This window comes from Canis aureus, chromosome 36 (assembly GCF_053574225.1).
Source record: "Canis aureus isolate CA01 chromosome 36, VMU_Caureus_v.1.0, whole genome shotgun sequence".
Lineage (NCBI taxonomy): Eukaryota > Metazoa > Chordata > Mammalia > Carnivora > Canidae > Canis > Canis aureus.
This window is the reverse complement of record NC_135646.1, coordinates 9,386,341-9,404,604: the sequence shown is the minus strand read 5'-3', so window position 1 is coordinate 9,404,604 and position 18,264 is coordinate 9,386,341. Positions and strand designations below refer to the sequence as shown.

The following is an 18,264-nucleotide window of genomic DNA, read 5'->3' as shown; positions in this document are numbered from 1 at the left end:
ATCATCATAGAATAGAATTTCCTAGCTCCTCAACATCTTCACCAGCATCAGTTGTCAGAGTTATGGATTTTAGCCATTCTAACAGGTGCATGATAGTATATCATCGTTTTGTTTGCAGTTCCCTGATGACATAGATGTTGAGCACCTTTACATGTGTTTGTCATCTGTATATCTCCTTTGGTAGGTATCTACAAATCTTTTGCCTATTTTTATTTTTTTAAAGATTTTTTTTATTTAAGGAGAGGAGCACAAGTGGGAGGAAGTGGCAGAAGGAGAGGGAGAAGCAGACTCCCCATTGAGCAGAACACCGGGATCATGACTTGAGCCAAAGGCAGACATTTAACCAACTAAGCCACTCAGGCACCCCTCTTTTGCCCATTTACATTTTTTAAATTTTTTAATTTAAATTCAATTTGTCAACATATTGTATAATACCCAGTGCTCATCATATCATGTGCCCTCCTTAATGCCTATCACCCAATTACTCCATCCCCCCACCAACCTCCCCTTCAGCAACCCTGTTTTGTTTCCCTGAGTTAAGAGTCTCTCGTTTGTCTTCCTTTCTATTTTTTTCCCATTCCATTTCCCCTCCTTCCCTTATGGTCCCTTTCACTAGTTCTTATATTCCATATATGAGTGAAACCATATGATAATTGTCTTTCTCCAATTGAATTATTTCACTCAGCATAATAGCCTCCAGTTCCATCCACATCAATATAAATGATAGGTGTTCATCCTTCAGATGGCTGAGTAATATCCCATTGTGTGTGTGTGTGTGTGTGTATATATATATATATATATCACATCTTCTTTATCTAGTCATCTGTCAAAGGCCATTTTTAAATTAGGGTTTTTGTGTTCTTACTGTTGAGTTTTCAGTTCTTTGTGTATTTTGGATACAAGTCCTTTATCTGATGCAAATTTTGCAAGTATTTTCTCTCAGTCTGTGGCTTATCTTTTTATTCTCTTAAAATGCCATTCACAGAACAGATGTTCTTTCATTTTAATGAAATTCAACCTATCAACTTTTTTCTTAGATGGATAGTGCTTTTGGTGTTTTATCTAAAAAGTCATCACAAAGCTCAAAGTAACTTGGGTTTGCTCCTATGTTATTCTAGAAGTTCGATACTTTTTCACTTTGTATTTAGGTCTAGGTCAATTTTGAGTTAATTTTTGTGGATCTTCTAATGGCTTTTCATAGCTCCTGCTCCTCATTTGTATTCTCCTTCTAATGTCACTCCCTGAAAGAAGCCTTTTCTGGACACATTAGTTAAATCAGTCCCTCACAACCAGTTACTGACTAACCCACTATTCTGACTTTTCCCTGGCATTATTATTATCTAAAGTCATGTTGTCCTTTATTCATTGCACGTTTACATCCTCTTTGTGTATGTAAGAATGTAAGTTCCATCAGTGCCAAGGCTCAGTCCATCTTGTCCAATGCTCTATCCTTATTATCTAAAACAATGTTTGGTACATATTGTGGATTTGCAAACATTTGGTAAATGAATGAACAGGAAATATACTTAACCAAGCTCTCAAGCATATTGTGAAATGCTAAAGACCTTGACTGTCATCTTTATGATGAACAAGGACAGCAAGTTTACAGGAATGAAAAAGGAAGGTACAGAGAAGGAATCAAGATTAGAACAAAAGTATTGCTATTTTGTTTGCTCTGCCTGTAACATATATTAAGCTGAGTCTAGAATATGGTACCACAAGAAGAATGTGACTCTTAGGGTAATTAAATGATTTGCATGCAAGTGTTTAGAGTCGCTGGTCAATTGCCAATAGATTTTATTTTTGGAGATCTATTTAATCATTTTGAACAGTCAATAGAAGACTCAGATAGATTGCTTCTTCTTTCCACAAAATGCAAATTAGCTCCAACTAATTTTAGTTGAGGTTCTATTAAGCAAATAATGAAAATAATATATTTGTAATATGAGTTAGATTAAATGATAAAATATATTTTTCTCTTATGTAGGAAAATAATCATGTGACCCAATCTTTTTATAGCTTCTACTGAATCTTAGAACAAAACAAAAGCCAAAGAGATTTCATAATTATATCCTTAGGTGCTGATGGGCCATTATGTAAGGATTTCTCAAGTTTTAGAAGTATCTTTTAGTCAGATTTGCTTGCTATGGACCAGAGATGAATGTCTGGTTTAAACTAGAATCATTATCATCAAGGTATTAATATATCTGTTGGGATCAATTAGCCATTTATCACTTGTATCTTTCTCATCATTTTTATAGTGCATGACCCATAAAAAAGAAAAATCCCAATTATTTTGATCTTTTCTACTGAGTGGCTATTAGTCACTCAGCACATGTTTATGAAGGAAATGAGGGAGAAATATTTACCTTTTTATACTTTGGTCAAGCACGTTAGATTCAACAATACCTTTTGGGCAAATTACTATATGACTCAAAGCATTATGGTGCTTACCAAGAAGTATATGAAGTTTTTCATTCACAAGTTTTTCATTCAAAAAGTTTGCTATCTTTTTGGAGAAGTAAGATTCAGTTACTTAAAAATTAGAAGGAAACACCAAAAATGATTTTTAAAAAATTGCCAATTTAGCATTTTAAATAGTTGCCTTTATTATTTTATTCTCACAGCAATTTTTGAAGGTGTAATTACAGTGATGGTTTTAATGGACAAAATTAGATACATCTTCCCAAAGTCCTTCAGTGGTGGAACCAGGACTGGATCTGAAGCTAGATTATAATCTTTATGAAGGCAGAAATTGTGTCTTTATATACAATAAGCATCTACAGTGTATAAATCAGAGTCTGGCACAGTGTGGTGCTGAATAAATTTTTGCTGACTAAATAAATCCAGAACCTGAGTGTTTTTACAATAGCAGTCTATCTAATTGATTCCACAACTCCTGGACGTATCATGACTGTATCATATTTGCCTTAGTGTTCCCAGTTTTAGCATTAGTAGTTTGCCCATAGTGGGTGCTCAATAATGTTAAATAATAGGCAAAAGAGTGTGAGTTCAAGCCATGCATCAGAATAAAAGAGATAGTAGAGTTTACTAGAATTTTTGAGAATACCTTATAAAAGAAAAATATGTATACTTGAGTAGAGTTTTAGGTATGGATAGGAAATAGAAGAAAGGGAATTCCTAGCAGAAAATGATATAGGAACAAACATATCATTCCAAGACTTAATGTCCTATTTTCCTGAGGCTGGGAAGAAGGAAGTCACATTGGTGACTGAAAATAAAGGGATGGCATCTGTATTTATTCTAAAAGTAAATAATGGAGAAATTATGTCTTAAAGAATATGAAGAAAAGCAACAAGAGTCTGAAGAGTGTATGCGTATATGTGTGTGTGTATTCTTCATTGCGTATTTATGTGCCATTAGATATACCATTAGCTTCCAGATTTCTGCACTGATATATGACATGGGTGCAAGAATAGTATAGAACTTCTTTTCCTATTCTATTCAGAAGCATTTTTTTAAAGCAAGAGAGGGCTACATGTAAAAGTTACTAATTTCTTTTATTGAAATTTGTGATCCAGCAAATTAACTGTGCTGATTAGTGCCTAAAATTTGGTATCTTGTCATTAAAATGATAGAACCAATCCCTAAGTGTTATGTTTAGTAATAATTTGCCAGATTTTTCATTTATACAAAGAAATATTATGCTGTTACAAATACAACCACTGGGCATTGCCTTTTTAATAAGATATCTCCTTGTAATTATTTGGAAATTTGGGAAAATTCACTTTATAAATTTGAATTGTAATTTGGAAATTTGGAAAAATTCACTTTATAAATTTGAATTGTAATGGTAGACATTTATATTCTTAAGACATCCATGCAATAGATACAGTAAAATATAATATTTTCAGTTTAAACAAATATGGGTATTCTAACTAAGCTAGCATATCGTAATAAAAAGAATGGTCTAATATGGTCTTCCTGAAGAGAAATGACATTTTAAAAATTTTTTTATAAAAAGTTTTAACATTGGGTTGCCTGGATGGTTCAGTGAAAGAATGTGCCTTTGGCTCAGCATGTGATCCTGGGGTCCTGGGATCGAGTCCTGCATTGGGCTCCCCTGCAGGAAGCCTGCTTCTCCCTCTGCCTATGTCTCTGCCTCTCTCTCTGGGTCTCTCATGAATAAATACATAAAACCTTTAAAAAATAAACAAAATGTTTTAACATTAATAATATTTTTAAGGGAAAAAATAAATCACACAGTTTAATCCCACCCTCCAAACACAGTAATTACTTTTTTTTTAGATTATTTCTTTTTGCTCTTCAAACTTGTGCATGTTCTTTGCATGATTATACTGGCTGGAATTAGTGAACATAGAATCATGTGTGTGTGAACTAATGTGTGTGTTTTGCTTGAATAAGCCACATTACTATTTAGTTAGTTAAATGTCTATATTTTCTAAAGAATTAATTTTTATTTAATGCAGGAAATTTAGTATAAATTTGAGTTTAAAAACTATTTGAATCCACTCAACACCAAATGACAAATTGTAATGGCATAAGAATTATATGCATACATTTTATTACTCCAACATACTTAGGAAGGAGTGAAGTGGTAAAATACGTATCACAGAGCTGTTAGAGTATTTTTTTTTCAGATACTTAAGAAAATTTTCATTGAGGAGAAAATAATTGCAACAAAGGGAAAGTCTGTTAGAAAGTCTACCTCAAGCACTTAAGCTGAAACCAAAAGTCCAAATATTGACTTCTGAATCATGAGGGGATCTCTTAACCTCTAGTTGCTTTAAAATTAACATTTGGTAAAGAAACTTATCCTGAAGAGTTTGCTTAAGGGCAGATGTCATTTCTGATCAAAATCCTATAATGAATTAGTACCAGAGATAGAAATTGGGAGTGAGAACAGAAAATGTCTTGATCTTCAGGTCCACTATTATCAATGTTTGGTCTCATTGTTTCCTCACATTGGTCTCTAAATCTATGAGATTTATGACAATGAGAACTGTCATATTCATCTTAGTATCCCTCAGAGCATCAGGTACAATATCATGCATTAAAAAAATATACTGAATTGAATAACTTTCCAATGGAGTCTACTGATCTGTATAAATATCCAATTGGCAGGTTAGACTTGACATGATAGTGTTATTGAACATTGGCTGCCTCTTAACAACTACTCTGTTAATTCCATTTGCAGTCTTTGTTCAAATGTTTTACAGTTTAGAGCTTCATTTTGTGCCATAATCCAAACATTTGAAAAGTAAAATGAAGCCCCTTTTGGGTATTTTTTATTTTAATAAGAAGTGTGATATTAAACCCATTGGTTGATAAAATGGAAGAAGTATCTTGGGATATGAGGTTGTTTTTTTTTTTTTTTTTTTTTTCCTGGAAGCCAGATTGAGCATTCTGTCCCTTTCTGCCTACAACATATTGTACTTATTATAAAACCAAATCCCTCAAAAAAAAAAATCCCTCAAAATGGTACACATGAGCTTCCATGCTAAGACTCCTGACTACATTCTTGTTATTTCTTCCAAGTAACTCACCTTTTTCCACTTATTCAGGTTATACTAGGTGTCTTTCTGTTCTTAGAACATCTCAACTCTATGACATCTTATGACTTTTATTTTGGTCTCCCCAGCCTGGGATATTTATCCTTTGATTAGTCCCATGATTGACTCCATAGTCCTAAAGGTTTTAGATCAAATATCTTATCCTACAGATGTTTTCTGAACACCTTATCTAAAGAAGTTCCCCACCAAAGTTGATTAATAATAGCAGGATTTTGTCTTATATGAATTTCATTGAATTTAACAAGCTTAAATGTTGAACTTTGAAGAATTTTCACCATATACATGCTTCTCCTAGAATCTATCCCACTTCAAAGGAATTCAATGAGAATAATTTAATAGAAAATAAGGAAATGTGTGTTCTTAATACACAATGCTATACTATTGACAATATTTCATAGATATGTTGATTATTTCTTGCTTTTCTTTGAAAATCATACTGAACCATTTCTGTCTGTGTATATTTTTAAATTATAATCAATATTTACCAATTTGCTCTTCTTAATGTACAGGGAATGGGATAGTGTCTATCTTCTTTTGCTTAAGATAGAGAGATTGTGTCAGTATAATGGTATGTATCAGCTGCAGTGATAGTGCTATGGTCTTTACAAATGTAGTTAAAATATAAAATTATCTAAATGTTTTATAGAACTTGGTATTTTCCTAACAAGCACCATCTTTAGGGAAGGCATATTATTTAGTAAAAAAAAATTGAGAGAATATAAAAGGACAAAAATGAGAATTTTCAACTTCAAATTATTCCAAGTTCACTTTCTATTTCAAGTTATTCTAAAATGCACACATACAAATCCCACTTTTCAAATAAAATGATTTATTTTCTTTTCTTTGAATGTTTTGTTTCAACCTAGAATTGAAGTTTTGTTTTGACGAGTTGCATTTCAAATATTAGAAAATAAAATTTATCAACTAGAGAGCAACTGCTACATTTTGACCTAAATGTGGGCCTATGATTATAGACATTACTGTAAACAATTAATTTCCGTACAATATTTTGTGCATTTCATAATTCTTGTTTTGAAAGCGGTGCTTGACTTTTCTTTCCAATTAAGATAGAGAAACAGTGATTGAATTTATGCTCCTGCCTCAAACAGTAGCAGTAACAACAACAACAAAAAGACAAAATGTATGGCACAGCATTTTCAAGACACTGGACATTAGGCACTGAAGTACAGTGATCCCAGAGAGATGATAAAGTGATCACTACATATGCATTAGCTAGTTGTCTTGAGAAAGTTTCTATGTCATAACTCAGGGAAAAGAGCCTGGATAGAACTTGGTAAATTCTATAAGATCAGGATATGGAAGTAAGAGTTTAGGGATCGCAAGACTTCCAGAATTCACAGAATAGAGTTGTATACAGGAGATATATATAGAGAGAGAACCCAAGAAATTTGCACTGGTATGCATTCATCAAAGTACTGATAAGGCAAAGCATACAAGGAAACTACATGAGATGAGAGAAAGAATTATCTAAGAAAATTAGAGGAAAGTGTTGCCTATACTTGCACAGGATTAATAATGCCCATTTTTACCAGTCATATGAGAAAATCTCAAAATCCACGGGGCATTAAGTAGGACATTTAGAAGGATTTGCTACAGTGATAGGGAATAATTACAACTAGACTAAATGCTACTCTGATTCATATTAATAACCATTAAAATCAAGAACCAAAAAGGCTAAATTATTTCTAAGTAACTTAATTAGGTCCTAGAACAAAATTTAAGAATATTTATAAGTAATTTTTTACTGTCTAGCACTGAAGGTAATATAAACAATGTCTGTTTTCTTATCAAAGATAACCAGACATAAAAAGAATCACAAAAGCACTCCTTTAATTAGGAGGGAAAAAGTCAACTGAACCCAACACAGAACCTACATAGATATTAGAATTAACAAAGATTTAAAAACGTATTGTGAAACCACATGTTCAAAATAAACTGGGTGAGGTTAATGAAAATGTATATATAGCAAAAGAAAAGCAATTGGACTTGAAGACATAGCAATAGAACTGTCCCAAATGACACATAAACAGAAAAGATAATCTGCTGACTAGGGCATCATCAAGATCTGAGATAACTTTCAAGTAGCATTATATGTATTTGCAGTCCCTAAAAGAAATAAAGGGGAAATAGAAAAAATAGTTGAATAAATAATGTCCCCAAATTTTCCAAACCTGATGACAGTTATAAGCCACCAAATTGAAGATGTTTAATATCCCCAAACACAAGAAGTGTGAAGAAAACTACACCAGTGCTTCTCATACTCAAACTGTTCACTGGTAAAGAGAAAGCATTAAAGCAGAAAAAGAAAAAAAAACCCCACACATTATGTAAAGAGAAACAGAATGAAAGATTATAGCAATCTTATTGTCTGAAATGGTGTGAGAGGACACTGAAGCAACATCTTCAAAGTGTTAAAAAAACAAACCTGGCACCTTCGAATTCTATGCCTAGAACACACACACACAAAAGGAAGATGGCAAAATATGTGACTTTTTCAGATATACAAAGGAAATGATAGATGATGGGATATTGGGATATATATACTCAAAAAAAAAAATAACACCGCTGATGGCAACTATACAAGTAAATATGTAAGTTTTTTTGTAGGTATTTAAATTCTTTTAGGAGCTAATGGACAAAGTAAAACAATGTATTGTGGGATATAAAACATGCATAGGAATAAAATATGTGATAATAACATAAAGGCCAAGAGAAGAGAAATAGAATTCTTAGTTTTGTAACATTCTTATATGTGAAGTGTTAAATCCTAAAACTTCCACAACAATAAAAAAACAGTTTTAGAATAATACAACAAAGAAAATAAAGTAGAAACATAAAAGATATTTAATTAATTTAAAAGATGGGGTACCTGGGTGGCTTAGCAGTTGAGCATCTGCCTTTGGCTCAGGGCATGATTCCGGTTCCCGGGATTGAGTTCCACATCAGGCCCCCTGTGAGGAGCCAGCTTCTCTCCCTCTGTCTGTGACTCTGCCTTTCTTGCTATGTCTGTCATGAATAAATAAATAAAATCTTTTTAAAAAAAATTAAAAGACGTAAAAAAAAAAAAGATGAAAGGGGAATGAAGAACAGGTAGCAAGATAGAAAATAAGTTTGTAGATTTAATCATATGCATAATCACATTAAATATAAATGGTCTAAATACAATTAAAGATCAGTGATTATCAGATTGAGTTAAAAAATAAACAAGACCAAACTATATTCTATTTTTAAGAAAACTTAGAGATACAAATAGCTAAAAGTAAATAGTTCTAAAGTAATATTTTTACATGTGCTAACACTAATCAATAAAAGGCTGGTAATATTAATATCAGACAAAGTAGCTGTCAGAGAAAAATATAGCATCATTTTATATTAATAATATTAACAAATGAAGTTTGTTAACAATAAACAAATAATTTATTTAAAAATATCATAATTCTAAATATTTTGAACTTAACTATATAGGTTCAAAATACATGAAGCAAAACTGATAAATATAAATCCACACTTTTATTTGAAAAAGTAAATATGCCTTTTTAAATAATTAATAGAACCAGAAATAGTAGATGGAAACATAATAAAGACATGAGACTTGAACAGTATCAACCAACTTGACCCAATTGATCTTTATAGAACGCTGCACCTCAAAACAGTACAATATATGTTCATTTCAAGTGTACACGAAGCATTTTCTGAGTTATATCACATTCTGGATCACAAAAATAAGTTTCAATGAATTTAAAATGATTCAAGATACACAAAGTATTTCACTGACTGAAATGGAATTAAATTAGAATTCAATCAATCCCCAAATATTTGGAAGGCAAATAACCCATGAATCAATGAAACCAAAAGGGAAATAATAAAGTCCTTTGAACAGAATGACAGCGAAAATATCAACATATCAAAAACTATTAGATGCCCTTAAAGCAGTAATTTGAGAGGAGTTTATTTTGATATTACAAAAGACAAAAAACTCTCAAATTAATAACCCCAGTTTTTATTTAAGAATCCAGGAGACATGCAAATTAAATTAGAATGAATAGTAGAAAGGAAAAAAATAAATATTAAAGCAGAAATCATGACCAAATAGGCATGATTCTGGTAAAGCAAGGTTGGTTTAATATCTGAAATCAAGTAGTGTAATTCACCATATAAACTAAAAGAAAAAAAAGACATAAAACATTGCCAAAAAATAATAATGACTTACATGGAAAGCTATACTTTATCAGTCAAAAGACAAATTGTTAGGATGTCAATTTTTCCCATACCTGTCCATACATTACATTCAATGCCAATTCAAATCCTAGTAGGTTTTAATAAAGAAATTACAAGCTGATTCTAAAACTCACATGGAAATAGAAGAGACGTAGCAATACCAAAACAACTTTGAAAAAAACAAAGTTGGAAGAATAACATTATCTGCTTTCAGGATTTATGATGTTGCAGTAATCAAGACAGCGTAAAAATTGGCATAAAAGTAGACAACTAGATCAATGTAACAGAGTTTGGGTTCTAGAAATAGACATACACACACACACACACAGACACACATACATACACATGCACACACACATATATATATGGACAACTGATTTTTGACAAAGTTGAGAATGTGAAGAAAATGGCACTTTCACAGACTCCTGGTGGGAATGTAAAATGGTATGGCTGCTATGGAAAATAATTTGACAGGTTTTTTTCAGGTTTTTATTTATTTAAAGTCCAGTTAGTTAGCATACAATGTAATATTAATTTCAGGTGTAGAATTTAGTGATTCGTCACTTAGATACCACACCCAGTGTTCATCATAACAAGTGCCTTCCTTTATACCCAGCACCCACTTATGCATTCCACCCCCTGCTCACCTCCCCTCCAGCAACTCTCAGTTAGTTGTCTATAGTTAAGTCTGTTTTCTGATTTGCCTCTCTTTTTATTTTTATCCCCTATATTCATCTGTTTGTTTCTTAAGCTCCACGTATGAGTGAAATCGTATGGTATTTGTCTTTCTCTGACTGCCTTATTTCACTTATCATAATATACTGTAGCTCCATCCACCTCCTTGCAAATGGCAAATTTCATATTCTTTTTGATGGCTGAGTAAAGTTCTGTGTATATATATACACATATATATACACACATTTTATTGTATATATATATATAGTATATATATACATTATATATTGTATACATATACATATATATATACACATTTTATTGTAATCAATTATGGCTCATTAATGATATTGACATATGATTAAAGCATATGAAAAAGCTTTAAGCAAAACAGGAATATCATAAATGAAGTAGAAATTATAAATTATTCAAATTGAATCAATTCTAGTGAAATTGATGGGAAAGTTTGTAAATGAAAAGGAAAGAAAGAAAGAAAAAATAAAATGGTATTTTCATGTAGTCACAAAAAATCTAGTGAGGAAAAACTTTAAATAGTACTGATAAAAATCACTGGGTTTTGTCTCTAACTTTTCATTCTGTTAATGTAATATTCCATGGGTTGAATATTAATCTGTTTTACAAAACATTCATATTTAGACATTAGGTTGTTTATTTCTTCTAAATGCAGAAGATATTTTACATTGGAATTGTGTTATTTCCAGGTTATCTTGGCTACCTATCTGACAGGAAGTGGTTTCCCAGATATATTCTGATTTTGACCAGATATTTAAAGAGACACAGTTGTTTAACTCTTAAATTTATTTTTTCTACAAAATTAGAATCAGGATTTTAGAGCTGAAAAGGATCACAGAAATCTTGTAGGCTGTCACCTCATTATGCGAAGGCCAAATGTGAATTTAATTTAAATGGCTAAGTTAGGATGTGAAGAATAATTAGTGGCAGAGCTAGAACCAAAATTCAAGTCTCAAAATATCCACTCCAAAACTCTGTATGAGACATTATGCAGGCCACTTCAACTTGATATATTATGTATGGTGGCATAATGGTTTTTCTAAATAGGTTGAACAAAGCCTTTATATGGATTGACATTATTTGAGAGAAGACAGAAAGGATCACAGCAGGTTCAGATGAAAAAGTGATAGGAGTTATCATCTAAATCTGATACATCTCAGTATGAGATATACAGATGACAGTAACCAATACTCTAAAATATTTATGATATGGGAAAAAGTAGATGCAGCCTAGAAAAAGTACAAAAGTATATGGTGGGTGATTATTAATTATAATTAAAAATTCCAGTTATTGCCACTCTTCTCAGTAATTTGATTTTACTCTGTGTTCCTGACTGGATAATTTGTCTTGCCTGCATCAGTTCTTTTGTTGAATGATTATCATAATTATATGTGTGCATAATTTTTCTTGAAAGTATAAGGACTCTGGTTTTTTCTTGTTAATTTATAGTTTAATAATAATAGCAACAACAAAAAATAGCAAATACTTATAGGGTGTTAAATATATGCCTGCTACAAATTTGCACTATATAACAATTTATGTATTTTTCACTCCTTTAAATACTTTAGACATTTCTAAATGACATGACATATTTTAGCTCCTTTAATTGTCACAAAACTTTTAGGTTTGGTGCTTTTACTATTTCCATTTTACAGATGAGTAAACCAAGGACGATATACTAAGGTGTGGAGTAGAATAAACTCTGAGAGAATATTCTTAATCACCTTTAAAATATGTAAGATTAGCTTTAAATAAAAGGTTTGACACATTAGCCAAAATTGAGAGGAAAGGTTGCATTCCAAACTAATAGTTTCTGCTGATATTGGCAGGATTTTTGCTGCTCCAGTAGTTTCTGTTTAATGAGCAAATTGCTTTAAGTACTCATATGCCACTGTGGCACTAAGAATAAAGATATTTAGTCAATTTGTCTCTTATTTGTGATAATTCCAGTGTTTGTACAATAGCACTCTGAATTTAACATGAAAATATATAACACTTAAGAAAGTAATATTATAAACTTAAAAAAATAATGCATAAAGAGAGCAATAAAATGAGTGATTTCTTAAACACAGAAGTATCCATTATGATGTTATGAAAACAATGATTAATAATCTATTTTATCGATTTGAGAGCTCATCAGTAAGTAGATTTTCAGACAACACGCAGCAATAAATACCAAATATACATACATAAGGATTTTAATGAGTATCCATAGCCTGATATAGCAATCCCCTTTTTTCAGGGAGTTATATCTGGTAGAGAATGTCCTCTGAAACAGTCAGCTCCATGCATGAAAATGCAAAAATGCTTCTCTATGTCACTCATTATTTTATGTCATATTGCTTTTTCTTCTCCCCTTTGTCTTGATGAATTTGATCAGTCCTCCAAAACCCAGTTTAATTATCTCATCTCTGAAGTTTTCCTACAGTTTAATTTCTTTCTCCTATGACTTTTCCACAGTACTGAGGTGTATACACATCTAACACTCAGTTACATGGTCTTTGTGATATTAATTATTCATTCTAAATACTAGACTATGTGTGTATTAAGTAACACACATCTTGAGGGTGGTGTCTCTCTGTCTTAGGTTTCTTTAACTCCTCAGCACTTACCAAACAGCCACAGGTAGGACATTCTCAGGAGTAATCTGATCCTTTTGTCCACTTAAAAAAAGGTGGGGGGGAGCATATTGCATTTCAATCTATAATAGTGATTTAGTAGGCTCCTGAAGTCATTTCCTTCCAGACACACCAAATCTTCAGCTGCACTTACAGCAATTCCTTCTGAAAAAAATCTGAAAACTAGCTGAGCAATTCCTATACATCATGTTAATGAAAAGATAACCACATAGAAACAGGAAAAAACAAATACACTCTTGGCATAAAACTTACTCCTAGCACAGCAACAAAAAATCATAAGGAAACTAACAACTCTCAGTTTCTTCTTAAGTGAAAGGTTTCCATACCATATCTAGCACCCCAAATTTTAAGACTTTTACCTGAGGGGTGGGCAACCAAAACACTTAGCTCTGAAAGCCAACAGGACTTATGTCCATAAAACCTACAAGATTATAACATTAGTCTTACCAGGACTTGCTGTGGCTGTTCCCCCAGGGCTCAGCTCAGAGGAAGAGGAAAGAAATCCCTATGCCCCAGTCTTTCCCCCAAAGAGACCTATTTGTAGATTTTAAAAGCTGAGAATGCCATCTCCATATCCTCCCTCTAGCTTACTCCAGGTAACCAATATCTCCCTAGAAGGAGCTTGTACATACTTGGTAAGTCTAACTAGACTTACCTAGAAAAAAAAGAGACAGGACTCAAGTAAATAAAATTACAAATGAAAGAGGAAATATTGTTACAAGTGATACCAGGCAAATACAAAAGATTGCAAGAATCCACTATGAATAATTGTATGCCAACAAAATGGATAATCTAGAGGAAATGGATAAATTCCTGAAAATACAAGCCTACCAAGACTGAATCATGAAGAAATAGAAAACCTAAACATAATAAAGGCCGTGTATGATAAGCTCACAGTTAACATCATAGTTAATGGTTGGAAACTGAAAACTTTTCCTCTAAGATCAGTAACAAAACAAGGCTACCCACTTTCACCACTTCATTTAACATAGCCAGAGCAATTGGGAAAGATAAAGAAATAAAAGGCATCCAAATTGGGGGAGAGTGGAAGGAAGCAAAACTATCTCTATTTGTAAATGGCATGATATTACGTACAGAAAATCTCAATGTCTTCACCAGAAAGGTGTTAGAACTAATAAAAAAAATTCAGTAAAGTTGCAAGATATAAAATCAACATACAAAAATCAATTGCATTCCTACACACTAACAATGAGCTATTAGAGAAATAAAAAAATAATAATTCCATTTACCACAGCATAAAAAATCATTAAATACCTAGGAGTACACTTAACCAAGGAGCTGACAGTTATGTTTTCTGAACCCTGTAAGATAGTGATGAAAGAAATTAAAGAAGACATAAATAAATGGAAAAATATTTTATTCTCTTGGATTGGAAGAATTAATATTGATAAAATACTACCCCAAAGAGTCTAACAGATTCAATTCAATCTCTATCAAAATTTTAATGGCATTTTCACACACACACACACACACACACACACACACACACAAAAGACAGGGAAAACAATTCTAAAATTCTTATGGAACTACAAAAGACCCTAAATAGCAAAGTAATCCTGAGAAAAAGAACAGAGCTGAAGCTATCACGCTTCCTGATCTCAAATTATATTATGAAGCTATAATAATCAAAACACTGTGATATAGCATAAAAACAGATAGAAGATCAGTAGAACATACAGAGAGTCCAGAAATAAACTCACAAGTATATGGCCATTAGTCTATTACCAACTATGTAAGAATATACAATAGGGAAATGATGGTATGTTTAATAAATGGTGTTGGAAAAACAGGACAGCAACACACAAAATAATGAAATTGGGTCCTTATCTTACACTTTACACAGAAACCAATTCATAATGAAGACTGGAATCTAAGACCTGAAACCACAACACTCCTAGAAGAAAACATAGTGGGCAAATTCCTTAACGTCATACTTGACAATGATTTTTTGGATTTGACACCATTAGCAATGGCAACAAAGGCAAAACTGCCCAAGGGGAGACAACATCAAAGTAAAAGCTTCTGCACAGCAAAGAAAACCATCAACAGAATGAAAAGGCAACCTACAGAATGGAAGAAAATATTTCCAGATCATTTATCTCATAATGGATTAATATCCAAAATATATAAAGAACTTCTGCAACTCAGCAGCAAAAAAAACAATCTAATTAAAAAATAGCAGAACTGAATAAGCATTTTTCTAAAGACATATAAATAGCCAGTAGATACATGAGGTACTCAACATCACTAATCATTAGGAAAATATAAATTGAAACCACAACGAGATATCACTTCTCACCTGTTAGAATTTCTCTCATCAAAATACAAGAGATAAGTGTGGATGAGGATGTGGAAAAAAGGGAACCCTTGCACACTGTTAGTGGGAATGTAAATTGGTGCAGCCACTACGGAAAACAGTACGGAGGAGCATCAAAAAATCAAAAATAAAAATACCTTATGATCCCACAATCCTACTTCTGGGTATATATCCAAAGGAAATAAAAACAGGATCTTGAAAAGATATCTGCATTCCTATGTTCATTTCAGCATTATTCATAATAGCCAAGATATAGGGACAACTGTCTATCAATGGATGAATTGAGAAAGAAGATTTATATTTAAATATATATATCTAAATACATGTCTATATATCTACATCTATATCTAGATATAGATATCTCCACAATAGAAAATTATTCAGCCATGAGAAAGAAGGAATTTCTGTCATTTCTGTCATTTGCAACAACATAGATGGCCCCTGATAGCATTATGCTAAGTGAAATAAACCAGATAAAGAGAGACAGATACTGCATGGTATCACTTACATGTGGAATCTAAAAAAAAAATTTTTTTTAATTTTAAAAGTTACATCCACAGAAACAGATTAGTAAAAAAAAAAAAAAAATGCTAGGGATGGGGGGGAATATGGAGAAGTTGGTAAAATGCTACAAACGTTCAGCTATAAGAGCATCTAATGTAAAACATGGTGACTACAGTTGATAACACTATATTGTATAGTGGAAATTTGCTTAAAAGTAGAACTTAAATGTTCTTACCAAAAAAATAAATTTTTTAAAAAGATAAATATGTGAGGTAATGGATATGTTAATTAACTAGATGGGGAAATCCTTTCATGGTATATAGGTATATAAAATTACCACAATATAGACTTTTGATATCTTAAATTTTATTCCTCAATTATATCTCAATAGAGCTGAGCTTTTTTTTTTTTTTTTAAGAAATGCATATTCTTTTGGAGGTGGGTGTGGTACTAATTCACATACAGGAGCAGCAAATGAAGAGATTTACTCCTTGAAGGACTTTGGATCATGCTCTGTTGAGATCTATAGAAGCAGAAATTTTAAAATCCAGCCAAATAGTTATTAGGTTGAATGTGATTGAGGCCTTCATTGGATGAGAAAGCTTATTGGTTCTTCCAGTCTAGTCCAAATTCATTACTGAATGATTCTTTATCAAAGAATCTCTAGTGATCTCAAAACCTTTATACTAGTGCTTATTTAATTTATTTCTCCAAAATAAACATACAGCCTCAAATAATAGTATAAAAGGACTAAATGGTGTTTTTTAAAAAATATTAATGGTGATTTGTTCTAATGTTCCTTGGCTGAATGCTTTAGAACATTAAAAGTGATTGATAGGCCTGTGAAAGTATTAATGCTCCCCATAATAGGCTAATGGTAGATCACCTTCTTGCATCCCATCTCCCTTGTCTCTTAAGTTGAATTATAACTGCCTTGAAAGATTGTATTTTCTAATTATTTTAGAGTTACTGAATTAGCTAAGAATTAAAGCTAGAAAGATGAACTTAGTGATTAATAAATAAAGCCCTTTGCAAAGGAGGTTTTTAATCACATACTCATTTGGTATAAGATTTCCCAAATCCCAGGATTACACCCACAAAAATACAAATCTTAGTTGCTGGTTTTTCCTTGTCCTTCCTCCTTACATATTTAGCAATGCCAGCACCTTGCATGGTCTGCTGTTACCTTCTAAACCACTTCCTATTGATTATATTCATCAAAATCTTGACTTTGAATGATTGCTGAGCTCCATACATATATGTGCTAAAAGTATCTGAAAGTAAAAATAACTACTCTTCACATTCTGTTTCTTTTATCTTTTCTCTATTATAAGAACTTATCAGTGATTTCTTTCTGTATCCCATTATAGGAATGGCATCATGAAACAAAATATATGCTGACAGTTCACAGATTTATTATTATATTTCATATATTCACATTTTAAAGAGTGATGTTTCTCAGTTAAATGAATCCAAAAAGATTAAATCTTTTTAAAAGGAATCAATTCTCTCAGAGTGGTATTTTTTTGCCAGCATGTCTTGATCAGACTATAATTGGGTATGGGCTCTCTGAGATTGCAACACTTTTCATCTGCTCATTTACTTGAGGTAGAATTTTTTTTAATCCTAATATATTAAAACATTGATTTTCTGTCTAATCATTACAATCGAATGCATTCATATTAGTGCATTTCAATGAAAGTATCAACACCAATAGAAAATTACATTTTGGAAGTAGATTTGAGTCACATACTTGAAAAATCAGTGTGTGTGGAAATTAAAAAGTCCAATTTTCATAGATATTAGCTTACAGTGTTTCAATTGAAATGCCAACTAAACTTCTGGGAACTTAGCCCTAAGACAAGCTATGATCACCTGTCTACTTGAGTTCAAGATATGCCATTGCTCACTTGTCATGTATCAACAATGACTAAGGGTGATACCCAGCTTGAGTCAACAACAAATCATGGATGTAGTCGCAGGGACTCCACTGAAAGCCTGAAGTTTGGCTCTATATATTCCACCCTTACATGGCTATAAGCAGTCTACTTTATGCCTAGAAGGGAGAGCCCATTCCCAAAGGGAGTTCATCAAACACAGCACAATGATGCTGATGTCTGATCTTAATGTCATTCCCAAGGTGTCAGTGCCAAACTACAAATCTAGCTGGATCTTGAATATGTAACCAACATTAATGGCTGTTCTAATACAGACTTAATTGTGTTATTTCACAGGAAGGACAATGCTTGGTGTATTGCAGACTAATGGTTGTGCCCGTATT

At 32.2% G+C, this 18,264-nt stretch overlaps 1 protein-coding gene across 8 annotated transcripts in view; it reads left to right on the top strand.

Moving 5' to 3' along the window:
• SPAG16 (sperm associated antigen 16) overlaps positions 1–18,264 on the top strand; it is a 911,935-nt gene that overhangs the window by 773,919 nt on the left and 119,752 nt on the right. Inside the window, exon 17 of one of the 8 annotated variants that reach the window (XM_077885066.1) lies at positions 11,192–11,252. The exons of the other annotated variants lie outside the window; for them this stretch is intronic. Within the exon in view, the coding sequence (XP_077741192.1) occupies positions 11,192–11,252 (61 nt within the window). The remainder of the gene's footprint in view (positions 1–11,191; positions 11,253–18,264) is intronic. 8 annotated transcript variants of the gene reach the window in all.